This window comes from Cydia pomonella, chromosome 19, assembly GCF_033807575.1.
Source record: "Cydia pomonella isolate Wapato2018A chromosome 19, ilCydPomo1, whole genome shotgun sequence".
NCBI classification, from domain to species: domain Eukaryota; kingdom Metazoa; phylum Arthropoda; class Insecta; order Lepidoptera; family Tortricidae; genus Cydia; species Cydia pomonella.
In genome coordinates this window covers 4,342,640-4,368,447 of record NC_084721.1, presented here as the reverse complement: position 1 = coordinate 4,368,447, position 25,808 = coordinate 4,342,640, and the positions used below count along the sequence as shown (strand labels likewise).

At 39.2% G+C, this 25,808-nt stretch overlaps 1 protein-coding gene across 2 annotated transcripts in view; it reads left to right on the top strand.

Moving 5' to 3' along the window:
- Nucleotides 1–72: 72 nt before the first annotated feature.
- Nucleotides 73–25,808, top strand: part of LOC133528195 (dynein beta chain, ciliary-like) — a 62,002-nt gene continuing 36,266 nt past the window's right edge. Inside the window, exons 1-32 of one of the 2 annotated variants that reach the window (XM_061865459.1) lie at nucleotides 73–372; nucleotides 465–566; nucleotides 1,258–1,428; nucleotides 2,203–2,373; nucleotides 4,246–4,334; nucleotides 4,994–5,097; nucleotides 5,358–5,546; nucleotides 5,950–6,123; nucleotides 7,153–7,288; nucleotides 7,825–8,053; nucleotides 8,531–8,722; nucleotides 9,010–9,144; nucleotides 9,503–9,636; nucleotides 10,121–10,310; nucleotides 10,634–10,735; nucleotides 10,877–11,030; nucleotides 11,543–11,750; nucleotides 12,288–12,378; nucleotides 12,771–13,020; nucleotides 13,356–13,507; nucleotides 14,468–14,588; nucleotides 14,692–14,832; nucleotides 15,254–15,348; nucleotides 15,762–15,929; nucleotides 16,608–16,777; nucleotides 17,062–17,281; nucleotides 22,459–22,623; nucleotides 23,798–23,971; nucleotides 24,275–24,423; nucleotides 24,603–24,726; nucleotides 25,397–25,527; nucleotides 25,600–25,714. In XM_061865459.1, the coding sequence (XP_061721443.1) occupies nucleotides 364–372; nucleotides 465–566; nucleotides 1,258–1,428; nucleotides 2,203–2,373; nucleotides 4,246–4,334; nucleotides 4,994–5,097; nucleotides 5,358–5,546; nucleotides 5,950–6,123; nucleotides 7,153–7,288; nucleotides 7,825–8,053; nucleotides 8,531–8,722; nucleotides 9,010–9,144; nucleotides 9,503–9,636; nucleotides 10,121–10,310; nucleotides 10,634–10,735; nucleotides 10,877–11,030; nucleotides 11,543–11,750; nucleotides 12,288–12,378; nucleotides 12,771–13,020; nucleotides 13,356–13,507; nucleotides 14,468–14,588; nucleotides 14,692–14,832; nucleotides 15,254–15,348; nucleotides 15,762–15,929; nucleotides 16,608–16,777; nucleotides 17,062–17,281; nucleotides 22,459–22,623; nucleotides 23,798–23,971; nucleotides 24,275–24,423; nucleotides 24,603–24,726; nucleotides 25,397–25,527; nucleotides 25,600–25,714 (4,755 nt within the window). In that variant the 5' untranslated portion in view covers nucleotides 73–363. The other variant, XM_061865460.1, reaches the window with a different exon arrangement.

Sequence of the window (25,808 nt, the reverse complement as noted above, 5' to 3'; positions counted from 1 at the left end):
AATAAATTGAGGCAATTTACCTTCTGACATACAATATAACCTTCAGAATAGTATGGCAACACTAAAGTAAACTTCAAATTATTTGAGCTACGTTATAAAACGTATCTAACTTTTAATGTTTTTATGAAACATGTGCCTCGATATGTCGTTTCTAGTCTGTGGCGTCAAAATCATGGCTCGAAATTTAAAATTTCAAACTTTATGTACGTTGCCTAGACAGCACAATAAACAAAATTGGTCAATATTGATTTGTGCACATAATTTCTAAAAGATAATAATTAAATATTAATATATTTATTTAGAATGTGCTCGTAAACACAATATTTACTCGTTTTATGTGATTGACTAGTGGAATCGACCAACATGACTGATGTAAGTAATGCAAAAATATTTATGCTAGCTTATAAAGCTTGTACTTAAATTAATCACGTACTTGTTTACCAAAGCATTATTTGTTTACATAGGAAGAAGTTGACAAACGGCTTGAATTTATGCAAGATTATTTATTGAAGGCGCTGAAACAGAAAATTGACAAATGGGCAAAGTTCATATCCTCAGATGACAGGGTAAAAATTTTAACATACCCATTGAGTTATTATTACTTGTTATAAAGAAGCTATACCAAACAATGAAATTGTCGCTTTCGCAACCTGTACCACGCGACCAAAATGTTGTAAGCGCCATGAATTTCACGGCGCTTACGCGTTTAGGTTGTCGGCCGACAGCGACAACAACTCATGCCGCAAAATACTGGTTCTCTGTACCGGTTCTATACGTAGTAATAATAGTTCAATGTACATACCAATATTTAACCAATATCATTATTAGCTTCATAACTATTAAGATCATAATTGGTAAAACACAGTAAAAAGCTAAAAAGTCAGCAGGGTAATAACTGGGTAATAAATTAAGGTAATAATGGCATACTCTTGCGGCCCTACTTCTTTTTGATATTTTTCAATACGACGAGTAAGTACCTAGCAATAATTAACTCATTCCTACAATAATAAAAAACCGGCCAAGTGCGAGTCGGACTCGCCCACGTAGGGTTCCGTACCAATTATGACGTATTAAAAAAAAACTACTTACTAGATCTCGTTCAAACCAATTTTCGGTGGAAGTTTGCATGGTAATGTACATCATATATTCGTTAAAGAAACGAAGAAATCTCGACCTTATGTCAAGCGACAAAGTGGGACGTTTTGCCGACCGCGGTTACAATTACTACAAGTAAATTAAGTAAAATTTCTTTTTCAGCATGTCTTATACAGATGGTTTGAAAATAAAAAGTCTCCAATCCTCGTATTCCGTATGAACACAGCTGGACTTTTAACATGTTCTTTGACCTTTCCGCCAATCAGCAGAGGCAAGATGGTTTACTTTTTGAGGGTTGCTGAAGAGGCCCTCATTTCAGCCAATTTTCGGAAGGTAAAATAGCACACTGTACGCTCTTGGCAGCAGTCCGTCATAAGTGGGTTACGAGCGGTCTGGTTGAGATGGAGCGAGGCCAGAAAGGTTGCTGAAGATAGGAAGGCATGGCGCAAGGCCTTTTACACGCGGATCTCTTGGGTAGATGTATGTAGGGACGCCCGGCCGGAAACAGGCGGGCTGTCGATCGCGAGCTGCGTTCATTCAGCCCCAATTCCCTGATGGAGTTGGAGCTGCAGGTTATTACTTATCTGGAACTAGTAGATTTTAGTCGATAGAATATTTATACCTAATTCTTTTGTGTACCTACTTAAAAAACACAAATCAAAATATTGATCAGAAAAGAAATTGGCGTCAATGTTGTCTAGCATCCACACGTAAACAATTTATTCAGCAATTTTAGATTTATGGCGATTTTAAAGCGCTGTAATTAAAAATAATACCTACCCCCAAACGCGCATGCTCTTCCTTCTTATCGGTCATAATCTTCGAAATCGTGATTCGTGAAATTGGCGAACCGAATTGGCGTCTCCGTCTGCACGGCCCATTTATCCCGCCTGTGCTATTAATCCTATGAACGCCACGTCGATCGTGCGCGGCGCGTCATTTTAAACCTTGTAGCTTGTAGGAAGGTTGATTTTGGGTTAAATCGCGCACGTCCGTTGACGTCTTTGATGATAGTTATGGCGCACGATGTGTAAGGTTTGTACTTTACACATCGTGCGCTGTGATCTTTATCTTTGTCTGTTTTATTTACGCCATAAAATATTGCAGTGCGTCACAGTAGGGGAGATGTCTGGTAACGTGCTTTTGGATCTGAGTATCATGGCCGAAGAGGTGATCGGGCCGCTACTCTGCAACCCGGAAAACCAAAAGGGATGGCCTAAAATCGTTTGCAATGATATGAAGAGGCACATTGATGAACTCAGGAATTTGATGCACCAGGTTAATCATAACTATAATAGTTACAGTAGATTATATACCTATTTTATACCTAGATGGCGTCATACTTCTTTTTCTTTCATCATCATCAACATTTAAGAGCAAGTTCTGTAGGTCCCACTGTGAGACACGACATTTGTTTTTCCTTTCAGTTGCTGCGTGTAGTTTGCTGGTGGTTTTCCTCTTCCTCTTATTGCTTCGATGTTGCCGTCTAAAATAGTTTTAAAGAAAGTGTCGTGTCTTTTCCTTTGTTTATTCCTTTTCTAGGCATAGTATGATTTATCAACCATATAGGCACCATATACTTTCAACTTTAGCATTCCGATTTAAGGTTCAAATTAGATTGTACTTTCGGGAAATGTTACTTGTCTTCAAATGGAAGATATTTGACCGATTCCCATCAGGCGGCTCAAATTTAATTGAGGGGGGATTTAAATCTTCTCGGGTCAGAAATGTAGGGTTAGAGCCGGTGTAGCTTTATTTGACGTTCATAAGCGCATTGTATTATGCCTACTTGAATAATAAACTATCTTTATCTTGTCTGCTCGTTTGCTGCCTATTAGTCCTATTACATTAAACAAATTGTTTTTTTTTTTGTGAAAACCTTGTAGATTGCTGGGGCCTGGAAAAGGGTAAGGATCGATTGCACCAAAATCGTTAAAGCGTTCTCAAAATTTTTGTGTATGGGAATACGCCGCGTGACGTTCTGACGTTGATCAGTCTATTAACTGTGGTTGGGGCAACTGGCTTTTAATCCGGTAAGAAGGATCCGATGTACGGTCTTGGTCTGTTATAAAGAGTATGAGACACGCAAAATAGGGACAGTGGTTGTCGATTTGCGGAAAATGCCAAGCATAACTAACTAAGCGCTACTTGCACCATCCCACTAACCCGGGTTTAACCGGTTAACTCCGGATTAGTGGGATGGTGCAAGTGGCGCTAAGAGTTTGAGATGAGGTTCAAGTTTAACCGTCGCCACATAATCGAAGTTACATTCTCATTTTGAAACAAGATTTTGACATGAATATTTCAATAAGTACCTAACATATCCCAGCCTGACCCTACTCATAGTGTTGTGTTCCTGCCGGTGAGTAAGGTTGCCAGAGCTCAACGAGGGTGCGGAGTGTTAGGGTCGTCAACATGCATGTAACTCCTCTGGAGTTGCAGGCGTACATAGGCTACGGAGACTGCTTGCCATCATACGGGTCGTATGTTTGTTTGCCACCGATGTAATATAGAAATATATATCTGGTATTCGCTTTTATTGCTGGGAATTTTAATACAAATAAATTAGACCGCACAGAAATATTACGTACAAAACTTCGTAACATGTAATTTGACACTTTTCCAGGCGGCATTTCCCATACAATCTACGTATGTATGTTCCGATTAGTTAAGTTTTAATCATTTATTTGAAGATGAGCGAAAGTCCAATTTAATTTGAACTTTAAATTCGAATTTTTAGGTTGAAATTCTATTAACACGTAATGTGGTCGAAAAATCGTACTATGCGTATAAAAGCGTTCAACATACATATAATTTTAAAATATGAGCGAAATTTTGATTACGAGTATATGGGTCATGGGAGCGGGTTTTTGCTGGAGGGTTCGTTCCTTATTGCTTAAAGCAGGTCAGTTGAGGGTGTTGATGTTACAGTTCGTGTCATCCACGGTGACGCGCAGATTTGTCAAATCTAACCTTTAATAACATGACATTATGAGTCAAGGCACGCGTCTTCATGAAAGACACGATTTATAGTAAGTAAATAAAAAAAGCGTTATTCTAGAGCAAATATGCACGAGATTTTCATCAGAAAGATTAAATTCAAGATACGGCAGCAAACATTTGTAACTAATACAGAATTACTTTGTGCAGCTAAAAGGTGAAATGACCAGTCAAGTGATGCTCCCCATGCCGGCGGGGGTGGAGAACATCTTCCAAGCGGAAGCCAAGTTTAAAGAAAGGTGAATTATCTTAGAATGACGACTAACGTATTTGTCGTATAACAAATTTGTAAGCTTGTTTTTTTTTTAACTACCCAACAAATCTATTTCAGTAGAATAAATTAAAAATGTAACCGCCAAGGGTGATCTCCCAAAGAAAATTTGAATTTCGTGCCTTTTCCTACTGAGAAGTGGGGTGTGTTTTGAGTATCTTCATTTCCTATAACGGATAGCTAAGGGTGGTATTCCATCTGTCCAAGATAAGTTGCCAGCGATTTTGGCAGCGCAGACAGTGCAAGTGTTATTTTAAACGTCAAACTTCTATGAAATTATGACGTTTACTTAACCTGTGCTGGGCTATCAAAATCGCTGCCAAATTATGTTGGTCTGACTATAACGCATTGTTCTGACGATTTCTCAATAATATTTGCGACGCAGTGCTTCAGTGTCGTTTAACAAGTCGGTTGTTTCTTGCGGTAGGTGTCACTATAAGCACCTTTCGAAGGCTTAGCTTCTATTGGTACTCATTAGATATTCAATGTTTTTTGTAATTGATGCTATTACAAACTTGTTTGGTTAGGAGTACTTAGTGTATGGTTTCTGTTTCTTCGGATTTGGCATATAAAAAACGAACGTTTATAGGTATTATTTATTACAAAATTTGTATGTATCTCGTGCAGTGACGGCGAAGATCTAGACCTGCATCTGAAGACCAATATCGAAGGCGCTATTATAAAGTGGACTCAGCAAATCCATGACTTGTTATCAGAAGACTCTTACATAGGTAATTTCTTTTTATGATAGATACCTACATAAATATAGAGACAATACATATCTAAGAGTATGGACTCCTCCTCCCTCCCTGGTTCCCTTGTTATGAGGAACGACACATTTTATTATTTTACCCATTTTCAACCAAAATGTTGTCGGTCGCAATCTACCTTATAGAATATAGATAATTAGAATCAAGCGATGTATCAACAGACAATAATACCTATCTTTCTTTTTGCCCGAAGACATCGTAATTTATGATCATGTTTGCAGCATTCAAGCGTACCAAGTTTCCCTTGCCAATGGCGGACTTGGATTTTTACACACACAGACTAAAGAACCTAGAGGGGATCTACTCTCAGCTGCGTGATCCACGCGTTAAGCGCATGGCTTCATATCTTGAGGCAACGAATAGCGTGTATCTGGAGTGCTTCAAGAATCTGCTCACTAACGTTGTGGCTGGTAAAGTTTATCATTATCTATAATAATCGAAGTAAATAGAACAGTCTAAAGAACCTAGAGGGGATCTACTACGTGGCGACGTGGCGTGGGGGACAACTACGTGATCCGCACATGAAGCGCGTGGCTTCATATTATCTCGAGGCAACGAATAGGGTGTATCAGGAGTGCATTAAAAATCTGCTTACCTTTATTGCTGGTAAAGTTAATAACCATCTACTTATTAGGTACTTATTCGGTTTAAAAGTAGTAGTACACACTGAAACATAAGAGATAAATTCAATTATTGAAACATAAGAGGCTCTATAACATGCCAAATTAATTGTAAGGTATTATAAAGACCGTAAGTTTTATAGTATGGAGGTACACATTATATCCTCCCAACACAACATTTTTGTAATTCCAGGCGTGGTAGAATGTCGGGACATCTACGTGTACCAAAGGCCACTGCAGGCCCATTTCGAGAACTTCGAGGGCACGGACTTTCAGGACGCCAAGCCGAACATCCGGCCCATGTTCCACTGCATCGGTCTGCTGTGGGGCAGCTCCAGATACTTTTGCAACGTTGAGAAACTTATACGTATGTTTTGATTACATTTCATTTTCCAGCACTAAATATGTTGGGAGAGTTAAAAAAATCAGGTTCGATTCTGGCAGGGTCGTCATGTATGGAGGGCGTTAGATAAATAACTTCTACTACTTAGAAGAATGTACACCGTGGGCCTATCAAACCCGCTAGATTTTAACCACGTATTCCTGAGATCATAAGGAGCAAAAAATGTTATGACTCGTGGTAAAAAATAAATATTTTCGTTTAAACATTACAACGAATAAGTAAAGTTTTTATTATTTACAGATAAAAATTTAGCGAGATTCCTGTAAAACTTTAATATCTGATAGTAGGTATGTCTAAAACAAGTCACATTGTTTCTGCGTCACAGCCAAAAAGGCGTTTTAATTAAGTTATTACAGAAACAAATTTAACTCTTCTTCCACTCGTCCCAGTTTTGAGCTACAACTGGCCAGTCTCTCAAAAAGGAGTCTAAGTTATTCCGTCATCGCCGACGAGGTCTGCTAGATCCCCGGTTTGACTCGTAGGGCACCTACTCCGTGGTTATCTTGGCCCTTGACCCACAATACGACCACTACGTGACCAGCCCAGTCCCACTTAAACTTGGCCGCTTTTCGAGCTACATTACTACAGCTTCTGTCAAAGACAAAGTCTGAGCACCGTAAGTGAGGACTAGAAGTACCTATGCACATGTCCATGAGCCTACGTTTGAGTGATATAGGCAGGTCTCCCTTCATGAGGTGTCTCGTGGACCAATAGCTCTTCCATGCGTTCTCGGTCTATGTGTCGATATAAAGAGAGAAGTATATAAATTCCATAAATTCAATGATGTTCCCTTCCTTTCCCTTATAACCCCGCTTTAGTCGCGTGAAACGAGGACAGATAATAATATCGCATATCAAAACTTTATCCCGTAGTGCTGAAATAGCGATGGATATAATGGGTGATTTTAAGGCCGTGATCCTGAATGCCAGAAATGTGTAAATGTGGTCATATTAAACAAATTTTCCCATTTTTAATCTACTTTTTCGTTCACAGCTCTACTTCGTGAGGTGTGCAATCTGGTGATAATGCAGTGTTCCAACTCTATCGACCCACCGTCCCTCTTCCAAGGAGAAGCTGATGAACAGCTGATGAAGTTGAGGAAGGGACTTACTAATCTGAACCACTTTGTGTAAGTACAGTTTGTGAGGAAAAGCGATCATATGATGGGGAAGCCTAGTTTGCACGTTTTATTCGAAGCGGTAAAAGTAAAATTGTTGTACAAGGTGCAGTCCTGAAATTAACGCAAGGAAGTACATAATCTTACATCAGTATAAGGGTTAGCCTTTAAAGCCATACACCTACGTATCCGCCAGTTCGGACATCTTGAAGAGATGGAAGATTGTGTTGCGAACAGAACTTACGTAGGGTGCACAATTATTGTCCGGCCCTAGGTACTACGACAGCGGTAAACTAAAATGGCTTTGGGATATTATATTGCGAAGCGGCTCATAAAAATAGGGAATAAAAGTGATCTCTAGTATCGAGGCCGATAACATTATGAATCATGAGTGCGTACTCAGTTAGCTAGCCTTAAAAGACTTTCCACTCAATTCACTGTTTTTTCCTCGTTATAAACAACGTCAGACGACAACTGACAAATCAACCTTATTTTGCTATTAAGCTATACGATGCGGTTCCATGTACATAATACCCTCCCCATTCCAGCGCCACATACGAAATGAACCGCGACAAAATTGAATCCTTCTTCCCTCCCGGCATCACTCCAGTCCGCTGGTCGTTCAACTTCGACCGCGTGTTTATGCGGTTCAACACCTACTTGAAGCGGCTGAAGATGATAGAATCTATACTTGAAGCTACTGTGGAGATATTGAAGTTGGAGAAGGTGGAGTTTTGCGGGATTCGGGGGAAGATTATCAGTGTCGAGTGTATGAAGGTGAGATTTTTTATTGTTTACCTCACCCCAACTATGCTCAGGTGGATTCCAATCCGCTGGTCGTTTAACTTCGACCGCATGTTCATGCGTTTTAACGCCTACTCAAGCGGCCAGCTTTAGAGTAGAAACTAGAATCCTTATACGCTAAGTTTGGCCCCGGCTTGGCACTCTTGTCAATGTATGGGTGAGCCATACTTTACAGTGTAAAACTTGACGGAGGAACTTAGCGTCACGTAATTTTTGAATTTCACGGCTTTTTTTAGTGACGGATATGGTTGCCACAGGGCAAACTACACGAGTCAACGTTTTGCCGTATCATATTGACCGTATTGTATGATTGGCTCCTTCAAGGCTAAAGTGCTACTTTTTAGTGCAATTCATTGAGCAGTTTATCTTCAGTCACATGAATATTTGGACACTGATGTTCTAAATTATCAGTTTACCAAGTGCTATTGTAACGACCATTCTAATCTACAGGTGCTAGAAGACTACACGCTCATCTACCAGAATCTCGGCAACATTACCTACGACCCAGCGGATCCGGAAGACAACAGTTTTCTTCCGGACTATGAGAAACATATGGGTGTGCTCAACCAAATGGATCGGAGACTCGCTTCGCTGTTCTCGCAGGGGCTCGACGAGTGTCATAACATGCAGCAAATATTTAAAGTAAGAGCAGACTATGCTTCTTTTTTGTGAATGTTGTAATTATTAGTTCCTTTTCGCAGAAAGTTACTAGGGTAAAAAGGTTTGGCAACATTGCGACTAAAAGTGGCAATACAGCAACCACACCATCGATTATTGTCGAAGTTTGGTATATTGTAGTTTTACACTACATTTACTTACTTCAAGCACCATAGTCGACACAGTTAAGTGATAATTTTAGAAACTTAATTGCAACGACATAAGGTCTAGTCAATATGCTTATTCTTCCTTATGCTTATGCTTCCTTCCAGTTCTTCCAAATCGTCGGAGATCTGTATCACCGTCCCATCATCAAAGCCGAGGTTCAGCCGAAACTGAAGAAATTGATGGATATGATGCATGACAATTTGGACAGCGTGAAAGAAATCTTTGACGAAGAAATGGCGGTAAGATGTTTACTTTTCTTAATAACTTATATGTACCTTAAATAGAATTTATTGGCTCAGGACCGCTTCGTCCATAATCCTAGTTCGCCACCTTTATAAACCGTCCACAATGACATGTCCTCAGCATAGGGTGACATAAATAGGTGACAAATCGCCTTTAGCCCTGCAGTGGCAGCATGGTTCTTTTTTTATCACTTGTCAATATGCCCGTCACTTTCGCACTTACATACTTGTTAGAACGTGACAGGCATGGTGACAAATGATAAAGAGCCGACCATCTTAGGCCTACAGGAGATTCGTCTGCTGCCTTCTATGTCATAAAAAAAACCTTAACTATACTTGCATGATTATTATGCAGAAAATGGGTAAAAGCGCAGAAAGGCCGATGGTGGACGCGTACCTCCCACCCGTCGCCGGCATGATGTGGTGGATCAACAAACTGCGCAGGAGGATAGAAGAGCCCATACAGGAGTTCGTGGTCTTAGAAGACCCGTAAGTATTTATCATGAGTTTGAAAAGGTAACAGCCCACTGCCTCCTAAGGGCGCCCGCAACGTCAAGCGGGTGCACGTTATTAAAAATTTGCCATCGAAGCGAATATGTTTAAGTTAAATACTTATAGGGAAGCACTAATTAATGCTAAAGCATACCAAATGTTGAGGGTTTGGGTCTTCTCCATTGTCTATATTTTCTATATGATGATCTTCAGATCGTTGGGTGGTTGGCCCTTCGATAAGCTCTCCTCGATTATCTACCTTAAATACCTATATATGAATTAGATAATGATAGGCATCTCGTAAAAATGGTAATTCTATTTAATTCTGCTTTGCTGTAAATACAGAGAAAGGAATTACTAAGATACGGAAAGTACCTACTCCAAAGTATTGGAGCCAAAATTTTGAAACAGGTGCCGCTATATGGCCCCGTACATTATTTCAATACCAACCGCTAACATAATAATATACCGTAACTTGCAGCATAGTACAATCAGAATCTGCCCTATACATGCGACAGAAGGCCAACGAAATGCTTGGTTACCTCAACTCTGTGGACGACAAGTCGTTCAAAGCTTGGTGCGCCACTGTGCCGGGGGTATGCAAGATGCATTTGGCCAAGAACCTTATTTATCGAGATCCGCCGTTTGTCAGAAATAACTTCAGTCCTGAGGTAAGGAACAAAACTTAAATTTTCGTGTTGTATTGTTACTTTGAAAACGTGATCGCAGTGTGTTTAACGCATTCACTGCCAGCGCAAGCTACCTACGCTCTACTAACAATGAACCCTCCTAGAAGCGGGTCGCTGGCAGTGAATGTTTTAATTAAATAGATGGTGATGTATTGATTCATCGATGATTCTGAAATACCTAGCCTTAACAATCATTTAAAAAAAATCTCTTTTGTGGTAAGCCGTGAATGATGAATCCATCAGAAATAAAGTTACATTTTGTACCAGGGCATGTAATTCTGTTCTTTTTTAATTGACTTTTTCAGCTGGAAATGTTATTGCGTGAAATCCGTCATATGATGTACTTGAATAAGCAGGGGATACCTCAAGATGGTTTGGACCTATATGCACGAAATGAAAAGTTACAGGTATGTTCAGTTTATGTACCACTATTAGGTAGCTCGCACCTGGTGCAGATAATTTAAAATAAAATCCATTAATTTGGGTTTTAGTCCGCCATTTCTACTTACTAAAGTTTAAATAAATAAATTATTTCGTTATTGCTTTAGTATGATCTGAATCGTCTTAACCGGGCGATATCGTGGTATAACGCAATTCGAGAAGGCAGTCACGAGACAGAAGTGGCTCTAATAGAGAAGGAGATATCGGCCATCGACGCTCTTCTAGGCCGTGGCGTTGAAGAGTACACTTGGAATGATGACTGTAAGTCTTCAAAATAAAACTGCAACCTATCATTATACAATAATACAGAAAACGCCGAGTAATCGTCACGGAGAGCTGCTGTCCATATTTTTTTATTTTGAAATAGCTCTTTATAAACATCATAAGCCGCTTTGGGTCGAGCGACTGCCGCGCTCCGAGCGCCGAGACGCTGCCTCAACCTAAGGCACGCTGCGGCAGGCAAAAACGTCGCCGCGTGACATATTTTGTCGGTTTTTTCCGTGCTCAAAGGAGCTCAATTTCGCGCCGTGCATGATGACACGCCTCAGCTTGATTCGTAACGTGCCTCTAGCCTATGCCTCAGAGCGAGCAGTCTCAAACAAACAAGGCTGTTTGCTTCGAGCCGATGCTGCTCGGCCTGGAGCTGCTCTAATGGATACGAGACTTTACTAAACTTACCTTTAAAACGAAACGCAAGTACATAAAACAAGCTAGGTATATATTTTTTATTATTGCTCTTAAAATACTTAAAAACGAAAGTCTTATTGTAACAGTTACTGAGTGGATGGCAGAAGTGTACTCAGCCATCAACACGCTCCAAGAGCGAGTGCTCAGGGCTCAGAACAATATGAAGAACGGGCTCAAGAACATTGCAGCCTGGGGCGACGTGCCTCTTTATAGTCGCAAGGAAAACAGGTCCAGGATTAACGTCAAAGGGGAACTGTTGGCTGTGTCTGAGAGGCATCCGAGATTTGTGGCCAGGTAATTTTAATCTATGATCATACGATGTGAAATATCTACAGGAGAAAGAGAATGTAGGATGGGTTCAAGAACATCGCTGGGGCGACGTGCCTCATTATAACCGCAAGGAAAACAGGTACAGGGTCAACTTCAAAGGGGAACTGTGTCGGAGAGGCATCCCAGATTTGTTGCCAGGTATTCTCATTCTATCCTTATACAATATAGATATATCACCTAGAGAACAGGATGTAAGTTGGGATCAGGAACATCGCAGCCTGGGGCGATGTGCCCCGCAAGCGTGCAGCCGCAAGGAAAACAGGTCCAGGATCAAAGTCAAAGGGGAACTGTTGGCTGTGTCTGAGAAGCATCCGAGATTTGTGGCCAGGTATTATCAATCTACCCTTAATATAATGTGAACACCTACAGAAGTTATTGTTATCCTATCAAACAAGTGGGATGCAATTGACTTTTGCAGAAATTGTTCTCGCTGAAAGTGTGACTGTTAATTATTTTTAAACGGTTAATTATACACATTGCATTATTTTGAATAAATTTCAGACGAAACAGAATACTTCAGAGCTACGAGGAATTCCGAAATATCTTGGCCACCAATTACAAGTTGTTCTTCAATATTAAGGAAGATACAGAGGTAATTTGTAAAATAAAATTGTATTCGGTTCCGAAAACAAAAGCTTAGGTCAGGGACCGGAACCGGTTCCGAATAAAGGGGTATTGGATAGGGTATTTTATTTGACTGAATAGTTTATACAAGCCTCATCAGTTCGGAAACGATACCGTGAAACAGTAGCTATCGAAAAAAAAAAACAAATGAGAGTTTTCCGGTTCCTAGTTTAGGTACAACTGCTTTGACGACTGGTCTAGCCTAGTGGGTAGTGACCCTGCCTATGCAGCCGATGGTCTCGGGTTCGAATCCTGGTACCCACAACACAAGCCCTATTGAGCTTACCATGGGACTTAGTCAATTTGTGTCATAATGTCCTATAATATTTATTTATTTTTAAATTTTCCTAAACATAACAGTCACTTGACGAAGAAGAAGAATTGGAAGAAGTAGACGAAGCTACCATGGATGACGAGGAGAGGGCAGCTCGTGCAGCGAAGCTTAGAGAGATCGCAGACAGGCGGGAAGCGAAGCGGATCGCGAGAGAAGAGAGAGAAGCGGAGAAAGCGGAAGCGGAAGCGATTAAGCAGGAAAGGAGGGCGATCAGGAGGGCAAAGAGGGAGGCTAAGGAAGCGGAAAGAGCTGAGCGGCAAGCGCGACGCGATGCTGGTATAAACTATATCTCCGTAGACATTAAAAACTTAAGAACTATATTTCAGTCACAACACAGCAGAACGGGTATTCGTGGGCCTTAGTACTGAATCAGTACTACTGATTAGTTTCTTACCAATGATTATATAACAGCTAAAGTTAAACAGATGCGCTATTTTCGGTAAGCTTAGAAAAATTAGGGAATTCTTGAACAGTTGTGGAAAATTAAACAATAAGTAAAGGATGTTCTACAAACATGTTAGAAAATTACGAAATTTTCGGAACGACACTTTAGTATTTCAATTTAGACGTCAATTTGTGAAATATAATATTGAATAACAAAAAAAAAACAGGTGAAGAGGGAGTGGATTCCCCGGCCGAGGAGGAAGAAGAAATAACGGACCCAGAGGAATTAGCAGATATTGAACTTGAAAAGAAAGAGATCGAAGAGGAGAACTTTAGGGCTGCACGTTGGCCCGCATATGTGGAATACGTTGATACTTTGGTAAATATCGATGCGCTTTTAACAAAATAAGATACCCTGCAAAATCATGTTAACTACGTTAACTAGGAATAGGAACCCTTATAGTTTCGCCATGTCCGTCTGTGTTAGTGCTAGAAAGCGGCATTAAGGAATATTACGCAAAACTCAGACGCAGGGGGACATTCAGAGGGTCTACTGCGAAATACGAAAATCGAAATTTCTTTATCTGCCTCTCTATCACTCTTGCATATTCGAACGACAGAGAAGCAGATAACGTACTTTTATTTTTTGTCTTATCAATTTCATATATTATTCGCAACAAATTATTTGTGAAAACTTGTCAAAAAACAGTTTAAGGCGCAGTATGTACAAGTTACTCTATGGCTTAGGATGTACGATAGAGCTGCACTCTGGTGGCAGAACATTGCAGTAATACTCCCTATTTGGCATGGATGCATAAATCAATCATGGCGACAGTGTTAAATTAAAAACTGCTAATAACAAAAAAATTTAGGGTACCTTCCCTACACGCAAAGTGGAGATAAAAGTTTTGGGGATGAAAAAAAAAACGAATAATGGTCTTGAACAACCATTCGGAAATAATCGCACCGAAAAAAATGCCCCCTGCTAACTTTTGAACCATGGGTCCAAAAATATGAAAAAAATCGTTAAGATAAAGCAAAATAAATACATTCTATGAAAACTAAGTCGAACATTTCTTAGTAAAAAGACTTACTTCTTAGTAAAGAGACGTGCAAAGCGCTGCGAAGGTACTCCCTTTTGCTTGTAATGTACATGATATTTACTAATAGCCCCCGTTCAAGGCAGCCTATTGTGACAGAAGGGTAACTACGGAACCCTGCACTGAGCGTGGCCCGACATGCTCTTGGCCAGTTTTCTATTGTTTTCTTATACAGAATTTTCAGGGGTATTGATAATCAGTACCTATTTATTTATAAACTTTAAACATTATTTTTTTAGGTGTCAAAACAAATTATGAAAGCAATCAAAAGTAGCATTGATCTTTTTGAAATCAACACGGATTTGGAAAAGGGGCCGCAAGTCGCATTTATGAGAGTCACAGCAGAATTGAGAGATCCAGGTGAAATATCATCAAAAGTATCCAGTCGTCATCATATTTTTTTAAATAATTCGTTTCAATTTAAGAATAGAATGTTGTACTTACGGAATGTGTTTTGTTCTAGATATATATTTCTCGCCATCGTTAGAATTGGAAGACGAAGATGGTCTCTACGATACACTAAGAGAAATGATGAAAGACATGTTCCTTCAGGCCACTCTGTTCCCTAGAATCGACCCAATCGTACCAATCGCTTCCTATGAAGGTGATGTCTCATTCAAATAAATATCTGTGTTATTGACCGAAGCGTTTGCGTTTGACTCGGGTTAACTGTTTTCGTATGTCCGGACTCCGGATATTCTCATTTACAGGTCGCAATTCTCAACCGGTTTTCGTGAAATGTTGTGAGCAGGTTCAGTAGTTACATATAATTTTTCTGTCGTTTTGTTTTCTGGAAAATGTTCAAAATGGTAGAAATTGGCATAAACGACTTAAGTGCCACATATAGGGGTCTATGACACTTGTGAGTAGGCTGTGATAATCATCTCAACGAAGTACTTAAGTATTTTTTGATTGTACATGTTTTAAGCTTATCAATCCTATCGCGAGATCAACAGCTCACAGAGCTACTAATAGTTTTAGTTGCCAAATTATTGTTCAAAAAATATTTGCTTTTGCTATTGTAGATGACATAGCGGGAGAAGATGCTCTGATTGACCAGTACCATGATATTCTTAAGCGGATTGAAAATGCCATTAATGATATCGTGACATACGCATCGGTGAGCAAAATATTTCGTGTTTTTGTCAATTTGATACCTATAGGGAGCGTGCATGAACTGTAGGAGGCAGCACAGGAGCCGTCAGATTATTGGCACGAGGCGTAAATTTGATGTTTATACCATTGCATTATAAAATATGTCGAAGTCTCGTCAAAAGTCCCACTTAGTCACTTACAATAAGAACGAAATTTGCTTGTATCTTTATACAAATAACCTGTTAAAGCGTCCTTTTGGCAACCGACAAAGCGAGACTTTTTGCTTGGAAACGACACAAATGTTTAAGCATTAGCTTCACTTCCTTTCTAATATAAATATCACTTAAATTTATTTAAATATATTTTTTCCCCAGTCTACGTGATAAGAGATTATCTTAGATATGTTAATTATAAATTAAGTATCTATTTTTGGTCTAGAAATACGAAAAATACACACCTCTATGGCTAGAGGATAGACAAGAAGTGCTGGCAGGCTTCTTGCAGTATGGCCGTGTGATTCCACCGGAGGAGTTCGATAAGTACGTGTACGAGAACGGCACGCCTCCGCCAGAAACTAAACCTAAACTGAAAAATTACCAACACGAGGTGAGAGTCTTCAGCTCAATTTGTTGAACTTAAACTGTCACTAAAGTGTGAACTATAGTTATTTCTAAGGTTTGAACTCACGTACTTTTAGTCACTAGTCACGTACTTATACCTATATGTGTGCTGGGGGTATCAGCACAGTATACTGTGCTGGGGATATATATATATATATATATAGCTGCTCCTCGCTCTGCTCCTTGGTCTGCTCCTCGCGTTGCCGCGATGTTGCCCTCTCTGGCCACACACTACTCGCTTATTTAATTGCGACGCCCCGCACTTACATATGTGGAACGCAATGAACGTAGAAACTGTGGGAGAGTGTATTTTTAGTATAGCGAATTACGTCCACGTGCGCGATTGTATGGCCGGCCACCCGCGCGTGCTCGCGCTCATATTGCCGGCCCTATGACTCGCACCAAAAAACCGAAAAAAGAGGGAGCGGTGGACATGACGAGGAGCAAAACTGAAACGGAACTTAATCGCAGCCCTAGCGTACAAGTGAATAACCAATATCAAGCGTGGGTAGTTCGCAAAACACGCGCAGATAGAAGACTTTGATACAATCCTCGTCAGTCTGCCAGTGACCACAAACATAAAATGTCACGTTCGAAGCGTCTGGCCAAATGATAAAAGTAACTAAGTGTTTGCGATTAAGTCCCGTTTCCTACCTATTTACAGATTGACAAATTCAACGCAATGTATGACGAGGTGGCGGCACTGCCGCGCAGTTACCTGTGCAATGGTTGGCTGGAGCTCGACCTCAAACTGCTCAACCAAGCTTTAATGAACATCATCTGCAAGTGGAGCAACATGTACAAACAGAACTTGAAAGACCACGTTCAAACCAGGTGATATTTCTTAAACTATAGGTATGTGTCATTGTGAAATGTGTTTTTATTGTAACAGGATAAGATTTTCAATGAAATAGTATGTGCAATGTTTGTATTAAGCATTCAGAAGTGTTGAACAGTCAATAGTACATTACAAAGATCTTTTTGTAATCAAAGCAAATTTCTAGACTCGGTTTCTTAGAACAAGTGCTAAGTTTTACTTAATTCTACCTCTATGACTATCTAGTAATATTTACTCTCGCATGAAATATTTGAAAAGTTCATCATGATATTGTTGACAGTTTAAACGAGCTACAAGAATTCATCGCATACGCTACGAAGGAGTTATCAGTAGAGTTAGGAGAGGATGATTACGAAGGATTACTGCAAGTCATGAGAGTGTTCAATGAAGTCAAGGCGAGGGTGGATGCTGGCACCGACACCATGTTTGAGCCGCTCCGTGACATTATCTACGCGCTGAAGGAATACGGGGTGGACTTCCCTGAAGAAATTTATGAACAGGTTACTTGTTAAACACTGATTTAAACTTTTACGACTTTTACACATTATTAAATTATAGAAACGGGACTTAAACCCTAGTGCGCAAAACGTTCAAGCTGATAAACAAGGCCAAGTGCGGGTAGTTCGAAAAATTCGCGTGGCTAGAAGATGTTGATATCAACTTAGTCAGTCTTCTCCGAGACCACGGAGACAACGCCATCCTCGAAACGTCGGGGGTATATTTAAAACTCATCAGTACGCGATTTAGTCCCGCTTCTATAATTTAATAAGGTTACTTGTTTACTAAAAAATAAGCTAGGTACATATTATTGTTGCCCCTTGTTACGATGCAGTAAATAGAGCAACTGGTGACGTCTGCAGCTGAACTAATCTCAGGGTAGCCTTCTGATCCAAGATTCATAAACGCGCTTCATGCCCTAATTATCTAATCGTTTGTCTTAGGGTCGGTTGCACCAAACCGTCTATCACCATTCAAATATCAAATATCAAATATCAAACATTTATTCAGCAAATAGGCCACAGGGGCACTTTTACATGTCCATTTTTACAAACAATAAATCTGTCTCTAAATGTCAAATTACACAAAAAAAAACTATGATAAAAAAATAAAACCATAAAATACTAAAATTCTTTAGAGATGTATAAGTCTCTAAGTGTCAGAGATAAAATATATTAAATTATCCTTAGAGATGTAGAGGGTCGCCAAGGCTTGAATTCTTATATAAATAATTAAAAGACAAAAAAAATAAAACAGACAAGAACCGAATGAAGTGTCTCCTCAGATCATAGAAAGTACTAGATGGCTGACGGAGGCGTGGCGCGTGTCGCCGCGACATGGCCACATCGTGGCCATACCGGCCCGCCGTAAGACAGTAGCAAATTAGCTGTCATTGAACAATGTGCGCGTCAATTTTATTGAAATGCCGAAATATAGCGTTATTTTGTGTCGAAATAGGAGTGCATCCAAAAACTATAAGGATCATGGAGTTACATACCACTTGTGAGTACATTTTTTTTCACGTATTAGTCAATAAAACCACACATTTTAACAAATAAATCCAGTGACATATGATTTTTCTGAGTCAGACCATGTTGTCATACAAACGAGTGGCAATTTGTCTATGCATCCTACATTGACGCTTTGGCATGGAAAACTATTTGTAGTGTCCTTAGCAACGGCGCAATGCATTAAACCGCTAACGATATTCACAGGGGCATTATTGTTTCTTGGTACGACCGCCAACCGCTCCCTTCATTGACGCCGCGAAGTAGAGTGGTGCTCGTGCATATAATTGATCTTTGAGCGTTATCGATAAAAATGTTTGGATATAGTGTGTATGAAAGTAATTATTTTTCAAGTAAAATTTTACAATTATTTTATATGCACCTAATGGTTAATTTAATACTTATTAATTTGGATTAAAAATCGAATAGGTAAGCCAAAAAATAATCTGTTTTAATTAAGTACAATTTATTTATAACATTATAGTTTATACCTATAAGTATATTTTATTCAGGTTCTTAGCAACGATTCGAATAACTGCACTAGGTATAATCAAATATGTTCATGATTGCAATTTTTTTCAGTTTGCCGAAAAATCCCAGTATTAAAGAAAAATGGATAGATGCTACAGGTAGAAGGCCCTAACTGGTTTACGAGCGAGAAAAGTGTTATTTGTTCGGATCATTTTCAAGATGTTTCCAGTTACACTTCGCCTCATTTATATAACGATAGAATATAAATGTGTTTATACTTAGTCGATCCAAAAGTTCTAGCAGAAAGATTTTTACTGATAATTATGATTACTCTTTCCTTATTATTCGTACATATGATTTAAAAGCTTATTTAATGGTGCATTATACTTACAATATAATTTACTATAACTTGCTTTCGCAGTTCTTCATAACTCTATGTAACATGCTGGAATTGCTTTCAATTGGTGACGAAATATGCTATAATAAACTGAAACTATTTTTTTAATGAAGCGCTTGCGTCTAACGACAATCCCAAAGTAAACAATTTAAACAAACATTACATCAAATAATGCCTAAAATTTAAACCAATTTGATAAGTTAAGCATAAACAAGCTTTCGCATCATGGTACATGTTTTTTTTTTTTTAAATTAAAAGCTTTGTATTACATTTTATCAGTAAAAATCTTTGTGAGAGAACTTATGGATCAACTAATATACCTTACACGTACCTTAAAATTCTTAGCTCGTAAATAAGGTCAAAAATTTAAAGGAATAAAAATTAAGTCTATGGCAATTATTACTTAAAATAAAAATGTCAAAGCTCTAAGGTCATGTTCAGAACATGTAAAATATCGATAGCTCTATCGAATTGTCCTCACTCTAGTGCCGCCGCTCTAGGCTCCTACACCGCGCGGTTTGGCCAATCACAGCGCGTGAGTTGGCTGTCTGGCCACGCCTTTAATGATGGTGGTGGGGGACAGTTGGAGACAGCGAGACTCGTTGAAATTATGCTTCGTTATAAATCTCCTTACTTCTTATATCTATGAGTGTCTCACGTTAATGTCACTCAAAAGTAAAGTTACATACTTTAACATAACCTGTACCCCGTGTAAGCTTAAACAGACCGGTCTCCACAAACAGCACCCGTTCACGAGTATGACGTGTATCTCAGCCATCGCCTCCCTCAACCTTCATTCGGGAAAGTGGCGACCCGATCAACGACGCCACCGTAAGTAAAGACTTTTTAGCGAGCATGACATGTTCAAGCTGCCGGGTTGTATTAATAAAAATATAATAAAAAATTGTGAGATACTACATTTGTGCTTGTAAGTTACATTAAAGACGGCATAGCGCCACATAAACGCGACTACATATTATTCATAAGGAGTGCCTACCTATAAAACTAAATTATAAATTTAAATTGACTTAGAGATGTACAGGTCTCTAAGTGTCCAAATCATTAAAATAGGTATTAAAATAAAATTGAATTTAAAATAAAATAAAATTTAAAATAAAATAAAATCTTAGAGGTGTATAAGGTCTCTAAGTGTCCAAAACTAAAATAATACAATCAAACGAGAACATGATGTTCTCTTGTGTCAGTTCTACTGGACGCTAGTATGGTTATTTCACAGAAAGAAAACGAAAACACTTACTATTACTTACATTTTTATCATACTATCAAGATCAAGCTACTGGCTTAAAGGCATCCTTATCATCTATGAAATCATTCACAGCATAATACGCCTTACTTAACAAAGAGCTCTTAACGTGTGACTTAAATTTGTTAAGAGGCAAATTCACTATATCAGTGGGAACTTTGTTATAAAAACGTGTACAGTTCCCGACGAAAGACGTACTAACCTTACGGAGGCGGTGGGCGGGCACAGCAAGTTTATGCTTGTTTCTAGTCTTATAGTTATGGATATCACTGTTAAGCTTGAATTCGTTGATGTTTTTCCGAACATACATAATATTCTCAAGTATGTATTGAGATGCAACGGTAAGAATGCTTGCATCTTTAAATTTCTCTCTTAGGGATACTCGAGCGCCCAGTCCATAGATGGAACGTACAGCTCGCTTTTGCAGTACAAATATTGTCTGAATGTCTGCCGCTTTTCCCCACAACAGAATTCCATACGACATAACACTATGGAAGTAACTAAAGTATACCAGCCTGGCCGTCTTTACGTTTGTTAGCTGTCTGATTCTCCTCTTAGGGTTTGCAATCCGGATCCGAAATTTATGAAATTATCCGGATCTGGATCCGGATCCGACGTGCAAACCCTAGTCACCGTAAAGCGTTTGCAAAATTTTATTGTACCTATGGGAATTTTAATAGATCATTGTTGCGTGATGTTTCTGACGTTGATCAGTCTATTAACTGTGGTTGGTGCAACTGACCCTTAATCTTTCATTTTGAGTGTAAGAAAGGGAAAATAAATTAACTAGTTGAGGCTTGTAAAGTTTTATGAATATTAAGGGTCAGTATTTTGGTATCAGTGGTATCAGGGTTCCACTCTTTTTATGTAAGTACCTTTAAGCACCTTAGCTAAATATTTTAAATTATGAATTGATGATTGTGTTTTCTCTTCATGCTTACAACAGGAATTGCAAAATCCTTTACCTGCTAATCCTTACTTTAGCGGCAGGGTCCGCGCGGATGTTTTGGTGAGAAACATGGTGCAATTAGTGCATGCCTACAAATTACTCAGTAAATTTGCTAATCGAATAGCTTTTGCATGCATTGGTTTTTTCAGGCATTTCTTATTTAATAGTAGGTACATTTATAGTTATATTTGAATACAATCTTTATTTTTTCTACCGGCTGCTTTAAGTACGATTCCCGCCGAATGGGCGGAATCTGAGCGGATTGCGGACGCGGGCCGACTCCAGCCGGTCGGTGGGAATCGTACATGCCTATATTTCATACGCAACAAAAGTTACAACAAAGACATGCATGACTATTAATAGACGTAATCCCAGGGGTCGGACAAAAAGTGCGGATGACGTAAAAATGACGTAATCTTGCACACAGGATGATGTTTGAGTTTGTATTTAAACTTCCGTGTGACATGTAGTAACAAAGTAGTATTAATGAAGTAACAAAATAATCGTAAATAAATCCATGGAATTAATAATACATTTATGCATTTTTTTATGAAATTACGGAAGTTTTCATTTTGTAGTTGCACCCAGGGTATGTTTGCTGCTATCATAAAATTCACTTTGCCCTTTTTTTCTACGTTTCCGACATGTTTGGTTGTCTCCAAATGTCTTTTAATATTGCTTACCTTCGTTGGTATATCTTGATTACAGCAAGAGCAGTATACGTGTTTATCACGTACCTCCAAAAACGGAAAATTGCCACAATATTCGAGTAAAGATGACATTTTAGAGCGTTTTCTTATACATATAGTAAATATAAATTTTAGCTAAATATAATCGTGAAGATACAATAGCTAAACAATAACGAAGTCAATTTATTGTTCATCTGATTGACAATGTGTCAGTCAAAAACGTACTTACTCATTTCAAGTGGCGATATCGTTTAATAAAGAGGTTGATAAATGATAAGTGATAATTGTTTATGAAAATCAAAAATACTATTTGAAATCATCCTATGAGTGGTTTGACGTCATCCGCACTTTTTGACCGACCCCTGGACTAATCACATTACATCAGTATTCTATTTTGTACAGCTTGATATGCTCCCGGAGAAGTGGCGCAATCTGCTCAAGCTGACCACTGTGATGAAGCAAAACGTAGCGCCGCTGCAGGCTGCGCAAGCAGCGCTTATCGCCAAGCGCGTCGCGCTCGCCAACCTGCGCATCAGCATGTACCGCGAGTCGTTCAGGAACAAGGAGGTACTGTCCATGAGATACGATATACAGCTGGAGACACTTACCAGTATGACTGATATAGCTCATGTAGCTGACTATTGTGTGGAAACAAAACGTGGTGCTGCTGCAGGCTGCGTAGGCAGCGCTCATCGCCAAGTGCGTCGCGCTCGCTAACCTGCGGTTTTTTTTAATACTACGTCGGAGGCAAACAAGAACGGCCCGCCTGATGGTAAGCAGTCTTCGTAGCCTATGTACACCTGCAACTTCGGAGGTGTTACGTGCGCGTTGCCGACCCTAACCCTCCGCACCCTCGTTCATTCGTTCGTTTGCATCAGCATGTATCGGGACTAGTTCTGGAACAAGGAGGAACTGACTGTGAGATAGGATACACAGCTGGATACACTTCCCAGTGTGATTGATCTAGCTGACCACCGCTGCAGGCCGTGCATGCGGCGCTCATCGTCCAGCGCGTCGCGCTCGCTAACCTGCGTATCAGCATGTACCGGGACTACTTCCGAAAAAGGAGGTCTGATCCGTTAGATAGGGTACATAGTTGGAGACGCTTTCCAGTGTGACCTGATGTAGCTAGCTACCATTGCAAGCTGCGCAGGCAGCGCTCATCTGCACATAACGTATACAGGGACTCGTTCAGAACCAAGGAGGTAAAGTCTGTGAGACAGGGTACACAACTGGAGACGCTTCCCGAGACAAACCACCTGATATAGATGATGAAGAAGACTATTTTTCGGAGCGAATATGATTACATGTACGTTAGCGTAAGTAAGTATTGCTTACAGAATACACAAGATATAAAATAAGTTAGGTATTGATATTCGCTCGCGAATTTCGATCCCCGTTCAAAATTATGAAAAATTTCTTTCTTTCAGACTTCCATAAGTAGTTTTGCTTATGTTACATAGCACAAAACCGGGAGGAATGGAATCTAACATTGTACGATTTCAACTGTTGTTACTCTGAGAGTACGGCTGAACGTCTGTCAAGTTAAACCAGTTTGACAGCACAGCACTGGCTTCCCTCGAAACAGCGGGGGGAGGCCTTTGCCCAGCAGTGGAACACAACAGGCTCATGATAATAACGTGCCATGAATTAAATGTATATTATCCATTCTTCTCTAGATAACTCGTCTGCTGGTTTCCTGTATCATAAAAATAAGATTTATTTCTTATACAAAATATAGATGTTTTTGGAGAGCTGCAAGGAACCCTACAAGCAGATCGATAAAGTTAATGCAGAGGTTATGGTCTTCGAAAACACCGTGGATCAATTGAAGAAGTCTTCTTCCCTCTTTGACATCCAACCGCCAGATGATAAGATTCTGAAACAATGCCGACGAGAAGTCAAAATGTGCAAGGTATTTAAAGGTTACGGTTAAATTTTATAAAATTGGAAAGATTTCACCGAACTTTCAAATGTGACTGTTATAATAGGGTATTTGCCTGACTAGTCAAATTACTTTTTTTTTCTAAATGTTATAACGATGACTCAACTGAGAACTAGTGACGTCACGGTCAAGTTACCTACTATTTATAGTTCTATCCGATTCATTAAATAGAAGTGGTCTAAAAATAACCGCTGTTTCTGTTTTTCTATTTATTTTCTGGTTCTTTATTTTGTGTATGGTGTGAAATAAATGCATTATTGACTGCGCTTTTAGCAATTGTGGGATTATTACAATTTGGTGATGGGAACTATCGAATCTTGGAAGAAGTCTCCGTGGAAAGAGATCGATGCTGATGGGATGGACCAGGAATGCAAACGTTTTACTAAAGATTTGAGGCAGTTGGATAAGGAGATGAGAACTTGGTAAGTTATTTGGGCTAAAATAATTATCATTACATTACAAGCTTGTAATGCGACTCGCTCGACAAACTCGAGCGTGGGACACTATTTCCGAAGTCATAATTGGCTTATAAGTTTCATCCCATATCTGATGAGTGGCACTTTATTATTTACATATATTGGAAACACGTGTTTATTTTTAGGGAGCCATTCTTAGCGGTTGAAGGTACTATAAAGAACTTGATGACTTCTTTGCGTGCAGTGACAGATCTGCAAAATCCAGCCATTAAAGATAGACATTGGGTTGAGTTAATGATGGCCACTAAGGTATTAAATACAATTTTTTGTGTCACGGTTAAATATTTGTACATATCAAGATTCATTTTCAATTTCTTAATATTTTACATTTGCGTAGAAATCGATACATTCACACATCATGACCATCAACACCGAACACGCTCTATCATCTGCGCCATCACCACCCCCATTAAAACATGCGTCCAGTAGCGTTTCCTTTGACAAAATCATTGCTGAATTTAAATCACTTGAAGACATGGCTAGTGATGTTCTACAAGACAACCCAAACTACATATCAGAAGAGGAAATCGTAGATAACAATCTTCAAATAAACGACTTTAGAAGGCGAAAGTTGCAAGAAAATAGTGAAATTGGTATTAAATTCAGAAAATTGAACAAAGTTCACTCAATGGAAGAAATGAGAAGGCATGGAATCGAACTGAAGTCTATAAGAAGAGGATCCTTTCCGCAGAAGGTGTCGGATCATGTAGTCATATTATCGGAATTCATACTGTAGATAATTAAGTATAACACATTTGTAAACAATCATACTGTACAGTCAATTAGTAGTTTTATTTTGATAAGTAAAAATACATCTATTTTAAGGTAAGTATTAATTTTACATGTATGTGAGTTCATAAATTTGAATCATGTATATAATATACCTATTATGATTACTGAATGAATTATTTGCTGTCAGGTGAAATTCTCCCTCGGCGATGAAACTACTTTAGCTGATCTTCTGGCGCTTAATTTACACAAATTTGAAGAGGAGGTAAAAACAATCGTGGATAAATCAGTTAAAGAAGCAGCCATGGAAAAAACTCTAAAGTGAGAATAATAATTTGTGTGTAAGGTATACATTTTAACCAAGCTGATTTTTAATCTTATTAAATTGATTAGGGAGCTGGAAATCACGTGGGCCCAACTGGAGTTCGACTATGTACCTCACGAAAGAACGGGAATCAAGCTGCCTAGGGCTAGTGAAGAGGTCGTAGAAGTTCTGGAAGACAACCAGGTAAAGTAATATTGTTATGTAAACAGTGGCATCCTCTTAAGAAAACGCGTACCTTTAACAGTGATATAGCCACGATGTATCTGATATATCTCTT